This window comes from Macrobrachium nipponense, chromosome 26 (genome assembly GCF_015104395.2).
Source record: "Macrobrachium nipponense isolate FS-2020 chromosome 26, ASM1510439v2, whole genome shotgun sequence".
Taxonomy (NCBI): domain Eukaryota; kingdom Metazoa; phylum Arthropoda; class Malacostraca; order Decapoda; family Palaemonidae; genus Macrobrachium; species Macrobrachium nipponense.
Window position 1 is genome coordinate 46,993,339 of NC_087215.1, and position 20,077 is coordinate 47,013,415.

A 20,077-nucleotide genomic window follows, 5' to 3' on the forward strand; every position below is an offset into this window, starting at 1 on the left:
CATACCCAAAGAAGATACTGACTTAGAAATTATCGTTGCAATCTCAGGCGAGGATGGGAAGTATACCACACGATACTTGCGCATAACATCGCAGGTCTAAATAACCTCACAGTGCGTCTCGTTATACAAGGCATAGCACAACATATTAACAGCTACAGTGATGTGAAGGTGGAAGGAAGTTCCACGCTTCACTCTTCAGTGACCACAGGACAGGAACTGATTAATGGGTTGTATAAATGGCGCATATAGTAACAATGCTGCAGTGATGCATAATGAAACAAGTGGTCTTGCAATAAATAGAGTGTCAATGGTAAAAGGATATATGCAAAGTAAATGTAAATGATGCAAAGTAAATAAGGTTAACAATTCTCTAAATTAATAATATACATGTATGCACGTAATCTGTATATGCAATGCAGTCATAACAGTATTTGATTTCTATACACCTCCCTCCCTCTTTACGCTTGTAGCACTGTCTCGAGTGGAACATGGACTCCTTTCAGCAAGTAAGGATGAACGATGAGGGGTATTTGGAGGGTTGAATGATGGCTCTCTTTCCTGGCAGAGCAAAGGGACACAGGGACTTTGAGAGAGGTATCATCACTAATATTAGGCACTGGGAGCAAATGTCTTCGGTTTCTGAACCACAAACAACCACTAGGGAGGCGCACCTTGTACTGTCTTGACCTGCAACGGCCCATCACAATGCCAACCTTGTCCCATCGTAGTATCGTGACATCTTGGATCCTGACTCGCTGGCCGATGGTGAGATTGGTTAGAGGGCATGTCATGAACACATAATCGGGGAAACAATAAAGCAGTTTGCAAGAGTAGGGTATTATTCAAGAAAGTGAGTCTCCCTGGGCCCCTCCAATCGTTTTAGTTAAGAAAAAGGATGGCTCTCTCAGGTTGTATTGTATTGATTATTATAGATGATTGAATGCCATTACAAAAGATAATGCCTATCCATTTCCCTCGATCGAAGAGCTTTTGCTTATAGTAAGGGAGTGTAAATTTTTCACCACCTTATATATGAAATCCGGTTACCATCAAATCCCCCTAGATGATGTGAGTAAAGAGAAAACGGCCTCTATAGCAAATAATCGGCTATTATGATATAATTACCCTCTTTTTGGATTAAAGAATGTTCCGGCTCATTTTTCACGAGTTTTTGTATATTCAGACGATATCATTGTGGTTGGTGCTACTGAAGCTTTAGGAGTAATAAGGCTCCATGATATGAAAATAAATTAGAGAAATGTAAATTTTTCCAGGCCAAAGAAGAGTTTTTCAGGCACATACTAACTTCTGAAGGTCTTAAGTCTTATGCCGATAAAGTTGTAGCAATTAAAGAATTTCCACACCCGAAACATGCGAAGGATGTGGCCAGCTTCCTCAAACTCACAGGTTATTATACGATATTCATAAGAAATTTTGGGCAGATAGCAGGGTCATTAGATGAATTAAGGAAGCAACCTGATTTCCAATGGGGTGAAAAAGAGGAAGATGCTTTTCAGAAATTAAAAGATGCTCTGGTGAGCAATGAATTCTTTGCTTATCCGAGGTTCAGTCTTTTTGTTAAGAAAGACCAGTTTGTTTTGCATCACACGCATTAAAAGGGGGTCAGGGAAAAATTATAGTACCTTTGATTGAGAGACTTTGGCGGTCTTATGGTTGCTTGAGAGACACCGCTATTTTTTACTGGAACATAAAATAAAGATTTTCTCAAATCGCCAATTGTTAACATGCCTGCTACGTTTGTTGGATCGAGCAAATCTTAGAGTTTGGTATCATAAAGGTCGAGCATATTTCTGGGCAAAGTAATAGGGTGGCGGATGCTCACTCCAGGACACCATAAAAGCAACAACTCGTGCTGCAAAACACAAGGAAGAACGACCAAAGAAACCTCGTGACGGTGGCACAGGCAATGCCGGCACTAGTGCCTGCAATGTTGCAACAAATTCAAACAATGACAGTCAATCAGATGTAAATGTGATGCATAGAAAACAGGAATCTCGCAAGCACTCACAGGTGAATGGAAGTAGCTGAGGTGGCAGCTGGTTGAATGCAGATGCAACTCCGTCCGGGGGGTTCCAGAATTAATGCCCGGAGAATTAAAGTGTGGTTGATTTTTGTGGCTCTAGTGTGCGAGAGTTGGTTGAAAGTCAGGGGTCTGAAGCCTGGATTAGCCAGATCAAGGCCTGTGTGAGAGGTGAGAATAACGAGTTCCTGAGTTTTGTTCATTTGTCAAAAGATGTGTTCTTCATAGAAGGATACGTCTTGTTATGTAGATATGTGAAAAGGCCCAGTGATATCCAGGGCTAAGTCGTCCTTCCTTGAGCTTTGGTAGAGACAGCCATAAACATGATTCATGTTAGCCTTTATGCTGGACATGTAGGCATAGAAAGATCTCTTAGAAGAGCCCATGAGCACTTCTTTTGGATTGGCATGCATAGGGACATAACTAGATTTGTGAACAACTGTCATGTGTGTAATACAATGAAAAAGTACCGACATGTGATTACGAAGGCCCATTGTGGCTTGTGGTGCCAGTAAAGTGGGATAGAGTGCATATGGACGTGGTAGGACCACTACCTACAGTGCAAGGAAAACCTAGTTATATTTGTGTTTGTGGATGCGTTCACACGTGTGTATGTGTATGTGATGGAAGAAAAGTCAGCAAAAGAAGTGGCTAAAGCATTGCATTCCCTTGTAAACCGGTTCGGATGTCTAAGAATACTTGCCTCAGACACTAGCTTTGAGTTCTTAAATGAGATAATTTACAAATCTACGGCTCTCATACGAGTAGGCCATGTCACCACCATGGCTTATCAGCCATCTGTAAATGGGTTATAGTATTTCCAAAATTACCAGAGCTCTCTGACAGGCTGTTTGGGTCCTCCCACGTGTGTTTAATCTCCACATATCTGCCAAATTTATAACAACAACAGAGATGAAGCCATTTGTCCCATTACAGATATTAAATATAATCTTTTCTGTTACACAGTATTCTAAATCAATTACATAGGTTCACAACTGATAAAAATATTTTTATGCAATAACAGGAAACGGAATCAGATTTTCTATCAGCATGGCATCTCATTTTGGCACTGTTGCCAATATTTCACACAGTTCCATGTGCATTTAAATCCACAGATAAGCTGCTTAGATTCTCTCTAGGAGGCACTTTCAGTGATCACTGTACATGTCTGGAGGCAGTTCTCCTTTCTACAAATATCTTGATTTCTTAATATCGTAGGTATAGAATAAATTGGTGAGCAAGGAAACATGAAATAAAGCATAACAGAGTGAGAAAATAAACCATGGTATACTAACAGATCTCTCTCTCTCTCTCTCTCTCTTCTCTCTCTCTCTCTCTCTCTCTCTGACAAAATAACAGATAGGAAACAATGACCGAATATTGCTTGAATAAGGTATGGCAAAGTTTTCGCCTGACTGAAGTGTGGAGCGACTTTGACACTGACTTACAAGTCATTCTTGGTCATCTCACAGCCATGGATAGACACCAACTTCACAGCCGAGAAAAGCCAATCGTATATAAAATAAATAGGTATTTTCTAGAGGAAAAGGCAAATGGAAGGCCTATGTTATCCCATAAAAAAGTTCTCATTCAGACAGCTGTAAGATTGAGAAGAGAGAGGGATCGAGAGTAGAGCCAAATAGGAAGGAGATTAAAGCACCTGGGAATGAAAAGACCCTATAATCTTATAGTTATAGCCTCGGGGTTTGTCTCAAAGACATTCAAAGGTCTATCAAACATGGGTCAGTTGTTGTTTTTGTAAAACTGGCAACAGGGCAGATCTTTAAACGCCACACCAGAGAGCTCCCATCGCAGTAGTTGAGTCGCAAATCAGTAAGATAGTCAACTTCTTAAAATATCTCATAGCGGATAATCCATTGTCCTGGCCGTCTCTGTTGCAGACGCTGAGATGGCTATCAATGCCGCTTATAACAGCTCAATTAGGGACACACCCTTCTTCCTGATGGATGGGCAGGATATCAGATTGCCATATTCAATGCTCTTTGACCATCAACAAATGCCACTTTACATGGTGGAACAATTGGTTTTGTAACATGACCTGACAAGTGTTCCAAACTACACAACATCTGCTGTTGAGGGTAAACGAAATGTATCAGTTGAGGTATGATACACGGTTTCAAGCTTATAATTCCCCAGTCCAGGTGGGGGATAGAATCTATCTAAAGAGAATGCAACTGCTGATACAGTAGCTCGAACCATCATATACAGGACTGTGTCGTGTGAGGGAGATCAAACACTCCTCTGGGGTTATCCAGCATATTCTCACGGGGTGTGTGAGCAAGCACCACCTGTCACACTTGCGTGTGATGCTCGAGGACAGCTTATTGTTCCACACCAGTAAATCTGTTCCCCGTACCCTGGGTTGGTCAGGTATCTGGGATAAGAGCCAGTGGAACATGCATGGGTGCAGGTTGGTGCCAGGCTGAGAGCGCAAGACTGAGCTCCTGAGCCCATGTTATAAGAGAATGCCATTGCAAAGTGAATAAAAAGGGTCAGTGATCAGAGTCTGTAAATGCCAATCCACATCTTTGCCTAAGAATCAGAGTCATACCAAGAGTTGTCTCATGTTTTGTATTTTTATTTTCCAGTTATTTTAAGAGTAAATGGATGATGAGCCATTCTAGAGGGCTTGTCAGGGTCCCCTCCCCCAAGCCATGTCAACAGTCATCTCCTCTCAGGTGAAGGAGTGTGTCTTCCCCTCGTCACCTCCCAGTGACCACCCTAAAGTTTGTTGGTGGTTGGCGTCATCTGTTTTGGCACCAATTGGCTGGTAGGCCTACAGAAAAGTGCCGGACTCAATCACATCCAGGAGAAAAGATATCGTGGGTCTGTGAGGAATTGAGGGGAACTGAGAGAAATGCCCAAGGCGTACGCTTGTGTGACAGGGAGTTTGGCCGAAGAAATGGGCAGGATGAGGATCTTGCTGCCCCCCTGTTGGGTGCCCCTTTAGCCGCTAACTCGTGGTTACTGTATATTTTAGTTAAATTTCACTTGGGCCTTAGAGTAAGTTATCCTAGAATATAGATACTGTGTTAATTTAAACCAGAGCATTTGATTTTTTCATGACCCACAGTAACATTAGAGACCCATGTGACCAAGTCGGGGTAATATATATATTACCCCGCAGTAGTGAATTGTTAATCTCAGGTAGGAATAATGACCAATGCAATTTGAGGTCGGCGACACCTTGGAAATCACATGCTTTGAGCATACGGCACTGTTACGGACCTGTGATATCTCAGAGACAATGTTACGGCCTCTGAGGGAGGTCCGCTTCAGGTTCGATATGAAATAAAAAAAAATAATAATATATCAACACAAACAGTTGAAACGGGGATACGAATATAGAAAGAAACACTAACACAACAAAGGATTATTTACAAGCTTACTAACAAAGGTAAATGCAGAATGGTATCTCCTATTTACAGTAAAAAGACAGAATCTTACAAACTGCATTGAACCGTAGAAACTTGCAGTCGTCCTCTTGCCTCCGTATTGCAGAAAATAGTCTATTCGTAAGGCAGGAACTCTCCCCTTTTCTTCTCCAAAGTCTGCTCAACGTAGAGAGAACTCGGCCGTCCACACCGGAAGACGACTAGACCAATATCCAACCAACTCTCGAACAACTTCTTTTGATTGATACTTCGTCGGTTCCTTTTCTCGTATCTCACGGAAGATCTCTGCTGCTGCTGATCTCTCACTGATAATCTGATCTGTGGTTCTCTGTGACTAACTGGTGATCTCTCTTTTACTGTCTCTCTCTCTTCTACGATCACTGCTCTCCAAAGTTCGTTCGTCGTATTTATACGGCACTCTGGGGGCGGAGCCTATGGCGAACGTCACCGACTCCAGGGATTTCTAGAACTTCTTAGATGAATCTAGATGAGGTATTGCATCAGAAATCGCGGCGTTTCTCACGTAACGACGAGATCCACAACACTCCTGACGATTCTAGAATCATCACGATAACAGGCACTCCAACACATTGCGCTAACGCCTCCTTGCTGCTGAACTTCTCGAAAATAAGTTCTCCTTTCCTTTAACTTTCTTTGCTATGAAGCAATTACCATCACAGGCACCCATGGTTGCTAGGCGCCCCAGCAGGGTGTGTCTGCATGTGTGTCCGTAGCAAACAATGTATGGCTTTGATGATGGGTAATGAGAATGAAAGAGTACACTCTTTGATTACTTGTGACCGTGTGCAGAACACACCTGGAAGAGAAGTTGAGAGGTGTGGAAGAGGTGTTGAGAAGGCCCATCGAATAAGGTAACATAAGACAGATCTTTTGAAAAAGTTAACCTTTGAAGTGATAACAAATTCATGGGAGAAAGAGAAGTGTGGTGCAGTACACATTCCTTTTGATTAACTTTCACGAGAGAAGTGGGTACTTACTTAAACCTGATTTGGGAGAGGTAAATGACAGTTTAACGGCTTTTTGGGGTCAGAGTTAATTTATTTTATTCCACTTTAATGTATTCATTTTTGCTCCATTTCAATGTCAGCTAATTTGGGAAATAAAAGTATATTTTTGTATCTACGGGAATTCATTCCAGCCTAGTCTAGCATTTCAACCAATACCTAGAAAGATTTAGCCACAGATCGAGGGTAGTTAGTTGCTTGATGACAGTTTCTTTCATTTTGACTAAACGAGTATCATTTGGTCCTAAAAACTCGTTTAAGAGTTTGGTGGCAGCGGGTAAAAGGTTTCATAGGCCGTAGGTAATGCTTCCGAAGAGACTATAGATAGATTAGGCATATTTTTGGGAGGGTGTTTGTAATTATGTCTCGGGCAACTCGCATCATTACTTACTTAGGCGTAGATGCTTGGGGTGCGGCTGTGTGTTTGTGTATGTAGGCACTGCCAGCTAGTCTTGGTAACCGTGGTTTAGTGTGAAGACGTGTTTCGGTGTTTGAGGGGGGGTGGAGTGTATTTATGGTGTATTAAAGCGTGTTTATTGCATAACGTGAATGGTTTATGCGCGGTTGCTATGGGTAAACAGGTTTTGGGTCCGGTTCTATGAAGACGTGAGTGTATAATTTTTTATTTCCTTCCTTTCTTTTTTTTCTCTTTTTATACGTGTTAATTTGCTCAAAAGTGTGTTTTGTTTTGATGTCCTTCGAGATTCGGTGGACATTAGTGCTTTTGTGGTAAAAAAATGCAGAGAAAAAGTGGTATTGGGGGTTACGCTTTTGTGTGTGAGAGAGAGAGAGAGAGACGGCGAGAGAGAGAGAGACTTAGCCGTGTGAACAGATGCTGAGTTAAGCAGTTTTCTCACGAACTCTTTTTTTTTTTTTTTTTTGTCTTGTCTTCTCCCTGTTTTTTTTGTTCCCGGCATGACCCTGTATTTCATATAACAGCTGTTCATAATGGCGGTTTGTTGGGTGCAGTGCATGTTTATTTTATCTTTTATTGGTGGATGATTATTATTAATTTTTTGGATTGGGAGTTGTGTGTGCATAAATATATTAACCCTCTTACGCCGATTGGACGTATTAAACATCGAGTCAAAATGTCTCCCGTATGCCGATTGGACGTATCATACGTCGGCTCAAAAAAGTTTTTTTTAAAAATTCGCGGAAAATACTTATAGGCCTACCAGCCGAAACTTTTGAATCACGCACCTTGGGGGATGCTGGGAGTTAACGGATCAAGGCGTTGTTTTGTTTACAATCGCTACGCAGGCGCGCAAGCGCGAATTTCTTTCTTATCGCACTAAAAAATAAAAGTATCGTACACATCTCGAAAAAGATTATTTCGTCACTTTGACATAATTTTTGCACCATTTTAAATTATCCTTTACATGAAGTATTATATAGGAAAATGTGCGCAATTTCATGTAAAATACAACAAAAAAATACTCATGATTGTAGCTTTTATCAGTTTTGAAATATTTTTATATAAATAACGATAAGTGCCAAGATTTCAACCTTCGGTCAACTTTGACTCTACCGAAATGGGTCGAGAAACGCAATTGTAAGCTAAAATTCTTATATTATAGTAATATTCAATCATTTGCCTTCATTTTGCAACAAATTGGACGTCTCTAGCACAATATTTCGATTTATGGTGAATTTATGAAAAAACTTTTTCCTTACGTTCGTGCGATAACTCTTCCGATAAATTTTTTCGTGCGATTGTCGTAATGTTTGCACCCTTTTAAATTTGCCGTTACATAAAGTTTTATATATGGAAATGTGCGCAATTTCATGCACAATACAACTAAAAACAACCCATGGTTTTAGCTTTTATCAGTTTCGAAATCATCATATAACGTTAAGTGCAAAAATTTCAACTTTCGGTCAACTTTGACTCTACCGAAATGGTCGAAACGCAATTGTAAGCTAAAACTCTTATATTCTAGTAATATTCAATCATTTACCTTCATTTTGCAACGACTTGGAAGTCTCTAGCACAATATTTCGATTTATGGTGAATTTATGAAAAAAAAAAAACATTTTCCTTACGTCCGCGCGGTAACTCTTCCAAAAAAATCAGAATTTTTTTGTGCGATTGTCGAAATGTTTGCACCATTTAAAATTAGCTGTTACATAAAGTTTTATATATGAAAATGTGCGCAATTTCATGTAGAATACAACTAAAAATGATTGAAGGTTGTAGCTTTTCTCTTTTTTCGAAATATTTGCATATAAATCACGATAAATAGAAAAAAAATCACGTTCGGTCGAATTTGACTCTACCGAAATAGTTGAAAAACGCAATTGTAAGCTAAAACTCTTACGGCCTAGTAATATTCCGTCATTTTTATTCATTTTGAAACAAATTTGAAGTCTCTAGAACAATATTGTGATTTATGGTGAATTTTTGAAAAATATATTTACCTTCACTCCGCGCGCCGATTCGCGGCCGCAAGTCTCTGAAATACGTACATCGCATTATCCTAATATTTGCTCCTTTTCATATTAGCCGTTTTATAGAGTTTCATATATCGAAATGTGCGCAAATTCATGAAGAATACAATAAAAAATAAGTGAAGGTTGTAGCTTTTTCCATCTCCGAAATATGTGCATATAAAAAAAAATATATATAAAAATTTCGACATTCGGTCAAATTTAACTCGTCCGAAATGGTCGAAATCTGCAATTCTAATCTAAAACTCTTACAGTATCGTAATATTAAATCATTTGTATTAATTTTGAAACAAATTGGAAGTCTCTAGAACAATATTTAGAATTACGGTGAAAATTTGAAAATAACATTTTTTTACGTCCGCGCGTTACGAATTCATACATCATTTTGTGATAATATTTTTCCGGTGTTGCATTTATTGTTTTACTATATATTATATATCAAAATGATTGCAATTTAGTGTACAATACAACGAAAAAAAGTAACTCGTTAGCTTTGACCGTTTTTTGCACAGCGTGATTTGAATACAATTATCTATGAATTTTTTTTTTGCTACCATATATCGCATTATTTACATATGATAATGATATTATTTTTCCTTTCCTGATGATTGCATACTAAACTTCAGGCAATGACAAAACAATGAGCCAAAAATGAACTCTTAATCTTTAAAACTAAGCGCGCTGTGATTTTTTGAAAAAATTATTTTTTCCGCTTCCGCGCTCACTCCAAACCGGCGCCGGCATACAGGAGAGGTTTTGATTTTTAGGGCTTCGGCGTAAGAGGGTTAATGTTACTGAGGTCGGGGTAGATCGTGAAGTATAAGGGTTTTCACAAAGAAAGCAAAATGGGGTTGTAGACGGAGTTCTTTCACGACCGGTGCAAATTTTTATTGAAGGGGTGAATAACTATTTAAACGCCAAGGGGATTACAGATGATAAAGAGGCGTTCATGGAGGCGAAAGCCTTGTTAGATTTCAATAAAGGTGATCTTTCCTACTGTTGTCGGAGCTTTCAATATGCAAAATGCCGGTCATGGACTGATTTACAGGCCTTTTTAAGAGCGGCTTATGGCTCAAAGGAACACTGAGATATGGTGGGAGATTTAAGAGGGCTATATAAAATCCAGAAAGGCACAACTAGCCTTATTGAACATAGCTCAAAGCTTTTTGACTCAGCGGGAGAATGAATACAGAAATTGAAAAACTCTAAATGGGTTAATGGAGGTAAAGTCTCACTCGACAATTTACATAAACTGATCCATTTTGCGATGCTATTTCACAACATAATACGAGAACTTCCCAGGCAGGTCACTTAAGAGGGCAAAGGGATCGGCAAAATTTTTGGAAAGCCAATCAACAAGAAGGGTACAGATGATTTGTATGTGCCATTTTGGTCTTGCAGTGGACGCACCAGAGCCCAGGTCTATAGTTTATGGAACAGTGGAGGATGTTGATATCCCAGTCTTCATAGATACTGGTGCTAGTATCAATTTAATGGATCATAATTTGTATTACTATTGAGAGAGGGAAAGTACCCTCTCTCAATAGTAATACTTCCTCAGCAACTTTGTATCTGGCATAGTTGTCGTCTGGCCTAGGACTCCATTGTATGTCATTCCCTCTTCTCTCCTGCTTATGGATGGTTGGTGTTTTGGTAGTCTCTTTTTGTTTTCTGTTTTATGTGCTTTTTATGCTCTTTTACTTTTTATTGTTTTAACTTGTAAATTTTAATTACATTGTGAATTCCTTTTTATGTTAATAATGTATCTTATTGCGTCTTACTTTTGACAGACTGATGATGCACTGAGTAGTGCGAAAAGTTTCTTTGCCGGTAATAAACTTGGACCCTCCTGAAGTCTATATATCTTGCTGACGGGAATATAATATATATATATAATATATTATATATATATCTATATATATATATATATATATATATATATATAGTATATATATATATATATTTATATATATATATATAGGATATGGGATATATATATATACAAATATATATGATATATTATCAAAGATTTTCCTTTATTAATAATTAACCCGTAATTTACAAATTTATCACCAGGTAGAGGTGGGTAAATATCGATTCTAATTACAAATACCTCAGTTCGACACTGATTTGTAAGGCCGGAATTAATATCAACTTATGCCTCAGTGGTTGGCCTGGTCGGGTTAGGAGTCATTGAAGCCCTGATATCTCCTCTGTGCACTGGTTCGAATCCATGGGAGGACAAAATTATCATCAATTAAAAAATTACTCTTTCGTTAACATATATGAAAATATATAGATTCCGAGGTAGAACGAATTGGGTATAACATGAATCTCTATTTTGGGGGAGATGACTCAATGCTTCGAGGTGGCAGATGTGCAGGTGAAATAATGTTACATGTTGTCTCACATTATTGTATCTAAAGAGAAATACAAATTTTTTTTTTCACAAAGTTAACTATTTTTGTGACCTCATGACCTTGATAATAGGTTAATGCCATTACTACTTCAGTCAAGGATGACTGAAGTTATAACACAGAACTAGAAGCCTACATACTTACAAGGTACTCTGTAATGTACGGCGCAATCACCGACCCGATTTTTGAGGCTATGAAGGCGACCCCGAGTCCTTCCCCTCTGACGACCGTGGGGAAGAGTTCGTTGACGTAGACGTAAATGGTCTGGAAAGCCACACTGATAAGCATCTTCCCCACCAAAGCGAACGTCATGACCAGCCACACGACATCTGCGGATCAAGAGCAATGAACTGCTTCGCCTTCTGTCAACATGAGGAGAAATAATAATAATAAATAATATCAAAAGACTGAATAACTGATCAAGTCAAGACTACGGTACTTTCATCGGCCATTCTTATGACAGCGAAAACTGAGTGGTTGGACAGCGAGATAAAAGAGACCCAGAAAATAAAGGAAGTTAAATACAAAGATCTCGAGGTGGAACTTAGAGAAAATACTGCATTTGTAATAACTAAAAAGTGGATGCGAAAATACCTTTAGTAATACCTACAGTGCACCATGTGAGATGCCCTGACGGCACTAAATGCTGTGCAAAATTGTACTCTAAAGAAATGAAAGGCTCATGTTTGGTAAAATAATAATAATAATAATAATAATAATAATAATAATAATAATAATAATAATAATAATAATATAATGATAAAATTTTCATTCCAGCGAGATTATATAAAATGACATTTCCTGAAAACGGGAAGGCTTCAAAAGATTTTTGTGTGGTAGAGCCATGCTCGTGTGCTTAGTTTAATTACGCTGCATTCTGTTGGCAATTGTTTTTTGATCTCTCTACTTTGATGACCACTGAGCCTTACTGTGATTCACCCCCTTTCTGATCAGGCGTGCAAGGTCTGTTGCAAGTTGCTACTGAATACAATGTTAACCCTCTCATACTCCACCCACAATTTTTTCTCTCCTCGAAAAATATTAGGATATCTAAGTTATCCCTGACATGAGCCCTTGCATTTAAAAGAAAGAAAGTAAAGTGAAGTAACATTCGGAGCTACATTATTTAGGATGGACCTCTTTTTACGAAGTCATTCTATTCAAGCAGCTGTTTAATTAGCTATTGGTTCAAATGCCCAATATGTGGGTGTCTTGACTTGAGCTGACCTTTCCCACACAGCATTTGTAAACTATTTTAAAAAGTTTATCCACCTTTGTTAAAATTTGCTCTTTTCGACACTACACAAATTCCAGCACATCCAGTAGTGTATTCCTCTGTTCAAAGGTCCAAGTCCAAGTCACAATGTCTCTGCCAACCATTTGTTAATCTCACTTGAAGTGGATGAGGACGTATCTTTTTACGAACAGAAACATAAGTTTACCTTCAGAGATAAAAGCCAGAGCTAGGATGGCAACACCAGTCACAGCAAAGCCAAAGACGGTGGTTTTCTTCCTGCCGAACTTCTGTATGACTGGCGCCGTGACGGAGTAGGCGGGAACTTCCATAAGCCCGGAGAGGATCATGTAAATAAAAGGGTCTGCGCTGAAGTTGGTGCCGTTGAGACTCAGGCCATAGAAAACGGTGGCCGCTACGAAGTAATCCACGCACATGATGACTGTGATTAGGCTAATTCTCTTCGTGCTAGTTTCGTTTTGGATGAAAAGAAAAAATGTATAAATGTTTCGGATTTTTGTATTATATGCCTCTCAGGACAGCACCAATCAAAAGTACATTATATACAATTAGTCTTCGGAATAAAATCCGTATTATTAGCTACACACCTGTATGGAAGTAGTTTTGCTGAAGTATACCAAGTATAAACAAAGCAAAATGTTACAAATGGCATCAAACTCATATTAAGAGCAAGCATGTAGAATTAAATTTTATACATCTACACCATTAAAGCTAAATTCGATGTTAATAGCCTAGGGACTATTGATAATGGAAGCAAAATAAAGACTGCATGATGATTTGATTGAAAGTGAGAGCTGAAGTCGTTCCTTTCATTCCACTTTCATCCAATACCTCTCTCTCTCTCTCTCTCTCTCTCTCTCTCTCTCTCTCTCTCTCTCTCTCTCTCTCTCTCTCTCTCTCTTATCTGTAATACAATTCTTTCAAAACTTTAATTCAAGAGGAGACAAAAGAAGCGGCTTTCGTGTTGGCAACATTGCCAACAAACAATAAACTCTTCCTCTTACGCAAAGAGACTACCATCCCACAGCCATAGATTTTCCAATCTAAACTAATCTAACCTCACCAGTTTAAATATGAACCCATATTGCTCCTAAAAGAGCCCCAGAATCAGCATACTTAAATCTGATAGTTACCTGCAGAGAAGAGGTCTTGACAGGATGCCAGACAGCTTCTTACGAATTGTAGAAGTTGTAGTTTTTGGGGCAGAAGATGCCCCATCTTTGGCAGACTCCCTCTTCCTCTTGGCCTTTTAAAACAGGAATGGCGACAACATTAGTAACAACAAAGTTCAAAGGATATGTATGACGGTATTATAGAACAGTCATCTAAAGAAAGTGTTAATTTCATGTTACAATGAAAATATTATCAGTCTCATGAATGTAAATGGAAGCAACTAGAACGTATTGATGTTCAGCTTTTTCCTGAACAAGAAAATAATTTCGCGTGAACTCTTTGGCCACTGAGCAAAAGTCCCCAAGAAAATTCCCTGCTTACGCAGAAATTTATGGTACTGGTAATAATTCACTAAACTAACGGAAGCAATAATCACTAGTTCTTTTGATGAGTCTTTGAGCCTCTAATTTATTTAGTTTCCATAAATATACAATTGTGAAACTCTCCTGTCAAATTTTAACGAAGGAAACAAATTTGAGATATCATTATGGTGAATATTGTCTGACACGAGTTACACCTCTCCAAATTCCCTTGTCATTCTCAAAGAAGACCGGACTGAAATGAACAATACCTCTTCTTCAATTTCTTGCATGAGAGTTCTGAGCTCAGCCTCTGAGGGGAGTTCGGAGTTATTCCAGCGCGCTGCTTTCTGCAGTACCTTCACTGCCTTGTCGTGTTGGCCTTTGGTAATTAGCCAGCGGGGCGATTCGTCTATAAAACTTTTTAGAAATAACAATAACAATGTTAGCAGCATATATCTGGCTACATACAGACATAAATACTTACTTTAACACACAAATATGCGTCGTTTCCTTTGAAAAGAGGTGGCCCAAATGTTGTTAGCTTTCTAGTCTTGTAAATTTTTGGGGGAGAGGATCTTAGCCCAACGCCCTATTCCAACTTAGATGAAAATCCCGCAGTCACCCAACCCCAATCCCACTCATGACTAATGTAGCCCTGTTATCGTGACCCTCATTACAATCTGTGACCAGCAGTGAACCTTGGCAACATTCTTAAGTCCTCCTCAATAAAGGTTGGATTACTTCATCAGCTCACAGATTCTAGAATCATGGGGGGCGGGGAGGGTAGGGATGGCTGAGGGAGTAGGGGATTAGAGGAGGGGTTAATTAAGAAACACGTGACTCGAACGAAATTGGCGCAGCGAGCTAATGTGCAGATATTCACACTGACAGGTTAAAAAGAGCACTCATTTACAAAACAAGTTTTCAAAGAGAGTGAAGAATTGAGTGAATAAATTAGGAAACGATCACCAGTGAATAACGACCTGCACACGTAGTTATCATCAGTCAAATTAGAAGAATCGTGGATCTCTCAAGCAGTATCAGAGCCTCACAAAAATATACATATGATAACCAGCCATCTTCCCTTGTTAGACCACATGCTAAGCTCGTGGTCGGATGATGAAGGCCTGGGTCACGACATCAAAATGGCACACCTACCTTCTGTCGGAAAGTCGATGAACTCTGACCAAGAAGATAAAAGGGAAAGTCTACCGGAGGGCCGTCTAGGAGCAAGAGCCCGTGTCAGCACAAGTCTGGCTTAATCTTTCAACAACAACAAGGAGGTCGGTGTAAGGTACATATCCAGCTGCTCTAGCGTTCACATCTCTCACCTGGGCAATCGCTCCCCCCTCTCCCCCCCGGCCCCTTCCTTTTTTGCTCTCCCTGTTCTTTGAAGACCAATCTACGCGTTGCTTTATTCACCTTAGTGTGCCCTATCCCTCGGCTACGCCATTGGAGGAAGTCAAGACCAGCTCTGCTGAAAGGTGCAGTGAAAGAATAGTTTCGAATGCAGTCTGTCTACATTTTTATTTTCTTTATTACCTGTATTTCATTTCTTTATTTCAAGGCAACTTATACCCATGTTGGTTTAGCATCGCTTTCAAACTTTGTGAAAGTTCCTCGTTGGATGAGTGGTTTACGTGCTTGCCTACCAATTCGGAAGTCGCTAGTTCTGTTCCCTGCCCGGCCAACGTGGAATCGGAGGAATTTATTTCTAGTGATTGGAACTTAATTTCTGGATATAATGTGGTTCGAATTGGTTCCTAGCCACATAATCCTTCGGCCCAGCCCTAAGAGAGCTTATTAAACAGCCCATTGATCTGGTTGAACTAACATATACTTAACTCTTTTCAACTATTTTGAATACCGTAACGCATCCCCATTGTTACTCTTGATGCTGTAAAGTAATTCCCGTGTTATTACTAGTGATATAAATCTTATTGTGTTATTCCCATTGTGACAAACGTCTCCTACAGTGATTTATCGGGAAGTAACGAACTGTTGAGTCACGCTATGCTCCCTTAATTAATCAGAAATTCAATATTCCCTTCTGTGTAAGCACCAAGTAATTCTACGTATATATCCCTGTGAGTGAGCTGTAACCTAAAGTAATAAGATAGGTATCGTGCTTAGTACTTTGGTAAGACCTCCCAATCCCTTAACACGTGTCTGTCACCCTTGTATTGACCTTTTGATGCAATCCAGTGCAGACGTGGCCTTAAGTGCCTCGCTGTTGAAATTTGGGACCTTTGACACGTAGCTCTGGCATCATTCATTGATTATTTCGTCTTGCTCAAGTCTCATTCCCGTGCCCGGACCTGCCCGGACAAGCCTGGTCACATATCAACCGCGTTCATTTATTTAGCACTAATTATCACACCTTGGGAGTCCCTGTCACCCTTCAGGTGTTATTTAAGTTATTCGTGTAATTTGTTATGTAAATATACTTCATTTAAGCCAGACCCTTAGCGTTGACATCAATTACCCATTACTCTGATATCGGCTTTCAGCCTTTGAGTTTTCCTTAGGACTCAGTTCTCCACCAAGCCCTTTTTTCGCGAGTTTTAGTAATTACCTCAATGTGCAGAGATACGAAAGGCTCAACTTACGAAAAACTCGAGATACGAAAGCTAACACAAAAAATTTAACAGCTCTACATACGAAAAGTTTTCAAGATACGAAAGGTTTCTGTAAAGTCCAAGATTTGCCCGAACCACCGATAACAATTTTGAAACTCACGAGTCGCCAACTGAGTAGACTCGCCACCATCCTCCTGCTCTCCCATTGGTTCCTGATGCTAGTCACTACCATGAGATCCTTCTCTCCTATTGGTCAGCATCCCTCCCATGATGCATCTATGTACGTAGTGGCGTGCCTCGGCCACTCGGTAGCAGCATCGTTATCGTACGCACGCAGTATTCGTTCGGTCTAACGATTTCGTTTAGTAACGTAAATTCGTTAGTAATTTCGTTGCAGTATACGTAATTTTTATCGTATACTTATACGTAAATTACGTACAGTATATACGTAGTCATGGGTCCCAAGAAACTTGAAATTCACGGAAAGAAGCAAATGCTCTCTTTGGAGACAAGGATGGAGATCATAAAGAAGTATGAAGCTGGTATGCGATTGAGTGTGATCGCCAAGGAATATGGCCGAAATCCGTCGACAATAGGCACCATCCTTAAGCAAAAGGATGTCATCAAAGCAGCTACACCTTCCAAGGGCATCACTATTTTGTCCAGCAAGAGGACCCACGTGCTCGACGAGATGGAACGGCTGCTTCTTGTTTGGATAAAAGACAAAGAAATCGCTGGCAATATGATAACGGAGACGGCAATCTCCCACAAGGCCAGCGCTATTTTCGGCAATTTGATTGCCCAGGCGGAAGACGACGGAGGGGAAGGGACATCAACGCCAACCCCAGAGTTCAAGGCTTCGCATGGGTGGTTCGAGAAATTTCGTAAACGGACTGGCATCCATTCAGTGGTGCGGCATGGGGAGGCTGCCAGCTCGGACACGAAAGCGGCCGAAGCCTTTAAAAAGACGTTCGACGAGATGATGACCAAGGAAGGCTACAGTTCTCAGCAAGTCTTCAACTGTGATGAGACTGGCCTTTTTTGGAAAAAAATGCCTCGTCGGACGAACATCTTTGAGGAAGAGAAGAAGCTACCCGGGCATAAGCCTACGAAAGACAGGCTTACGCTCGCACTTTGTTCCAACGCCAGTGGGGATTGCAAGGTGAAGCCCCTGGTGGTGTATCATTCTGAGACTCCTCGAGCCTTCAAGGCCCACAAAATGCTTAAGGAGAAGCTTCCAGTGATGTGGAGGGCTAATGCAAAAGCCTGGGTAATGAGGCTTTTGTTCACGGAGTGGGTAAATCTGTGTTTCGGCCCGACATTGAAGAAATTTTTGGAAGAGAAGCGCCTCCCCCTGAAATGTCTGCTGGTGTTGGACAATACCCCTCCCCACCCTCCTGGCCTCGAGGAAGATATCCTAGCAGAGTATTCCTTCATCAAGATTCTTTATCTTCCACCTAAAATTGAAAGTGGTGATGAAGTTGAATTTTGTAAAAAAAAAAAAAAAAAAAAAAAAAAAAAACCTATGTAAAGTATAAAAAAGTAAAAAAAAAATTTAAAAATAAAAAAAAGACCAAAAAATTTTTTAAAATTTTAGTTACAGTTTTGTTAATGTGTTTCGTAAATTTTAGTTTAGTTTTCCTTACATTTTTTTATGTGTTTTGTAAAGTTAAGTGTACGTATGTACGTACATATCTGCCGTTTGTCCTCCTCCTCTGCCGCCACTTTTGGAGATAGCCTCACTCGAAAGGTAAGCTTCCACATTTTACTACATATGTACAGTATTTCTTGTATACCATGTACACTAATACATTTTATTTACAGGTAATTAGCATTACGTTATTAAGTTAGGTATTGAATGGTCCAATTTGTTGTAGTATTTCGTTGGTTATAGGTCAATTTAGCTTTATTATGAAATTTACTGGGGTGATTTTGGAGGGCTTGGAACGGATTAGCCATTTTACATGTAAAATGTGGTCTAAGATACGAAAACCTCATGATACGAAGGGCACCTCGGAACGGATTAATTTCGTATCTCAAGGTACCACTGTATATATATATATATATATATATATATATATATATATATATATATGGCATGTTAAGATTGGGCAATGACATCAGCAACCACACTTGAAGCAAAGATTTTAATTACCAATGAAAAATATACTTTCTGCAAAGGAAGTAGAAATATTAGCCTTGCTAGAAAACAATATGATTATTACTCAAGATTACTTATGAGTTTTTGCCCTGATACATGTTTTTTGTCGCAATTATTTCCTTTAGGGCAGCAACGCAGGTCAAAGACATCAAGAAAATTACCTTTGCATTTGATTTCAGCAATGGAAGAATTTTCCGCAATGAAGCAGAAATTGTAGGCAATGCCACATCAGTTGACTCAAAGTTATTCTGAGAAATTCTTCTGGAAGAAATGAAAACGCAACGGCTAACAAACCTCAGATGATACTTATATTTTTGAGAAATATATATATTTCACTGGGTGTAACGAGGCTAAAATTCCTCACAATTTACAACTTACTAAAGAGCAGGCAAGATGAGGAGGTTTGGAAATGATGCAACCAGCTGTAGGGTCCTCCATTCTCTTATGAAATAAGCAAGTCCCCCCCACGCCATTGTTCCAAATGCCCATGGAAGTGCCGTCAGAACACCCACCAGTGACCGGAACTTCACTTCGCAGATTTCCAGCGCTTGAGGGATAAGGCAATAAAAGGTTATGAACACGATGACTGAGATTTTAAATCATTTCAAAGTAACACAGTTCAACTCCAATATTAATTTTCATGATTAACAGACGGTTGTAGAATGTCTAGCAAACTCTCATATTTTTGTTAAAGGTTTTGTCATTCTCTTACCTACAAAAGAACCAACAACTTGAGCATATTCGTCCAGCAAATTTAAAAAAAGAAATATTTATTGTATCCTTTTTTTTTTACGCGCATTCACAGCGTGACTGGTGACACAACAGAACTCATTTAGAGAACAACAATTATACCGCCTCCATGTTTATTTTACAACAGCAACAAAGAGGCAACAAAAAATTCTAGTAACAAGGAACATGACAGCTCATTATTAATCGCGTCTTGTCACAAGTTCATCATACTATTAATAACAAAAGCAGAGTGAGTCCATAGAAACCTAAACTGCTCATCGTGTCTTAGGACAAATAAGCAAAATGGGTCGCACCTCAACGTTCCAAAACCTGAAGGTGACACATCAAAGAGTGAACGACTTGTAAACTGGGAGAAAGAAAGAAAGAAAAGTAATACAATGGATTGCAATTAGAACATAATCGGTTGGTTTGCGCTGAGCAGGCCCCACCGAATCCGTCGCGGCGCGTCGTGTGCGTCCAACACGTCTATCAGTCTACAAGCGTCTCCGTCTTCTACGCGTGTGGCCC

General features: G+C 39.6%; 1 protein-coding gene across 3 annotated transcripts in view; it reads right to left on the bottom strand.

Annotated features, from left to right (window-relative positions):
* Positions 1 to 20,077, bottom strand: part of LOC135200259 (organic cation transporter protein-like) — a 90,055-nt gene that overhangs the window by 27,924 nt on the left and 42,054 nt on the right. For 2 of the 3 annotated variants that reach the window (XM_064228733.1, XM_064228732.1), the window contains exons 7-11: positions 19,199 to 19,367; positions 14,350 to 14,497; positions 13,739 to 13,851; positions 12,793 to 13,052; positions 11,495 to 11,679 (exon numbers count right to left, since the gene is read on the bottom strand). In XM_064228733.1, coding sequence (XP_064084803.1) covers positions 11,495 to 11,679; positions 12,793 to 13,052; positions 13,739 to 13,851; positions 14,350 to 14,497; positions 19,199 to 19,367 — 875 coding nt within the window. Of the gene's footprint in view, positions 1 to 5,591; positions 6,275 to 11,494; positions 11,680 to 12,792; positions 13,053 to 13,738; positions 13,852 to 14,349; positions 14,498 to 19,198; positions 19,368 to 20,077 lie in introns of those variants that run through there. The other variant, XM_064228734.1, reaches the window with a different exon arrangement.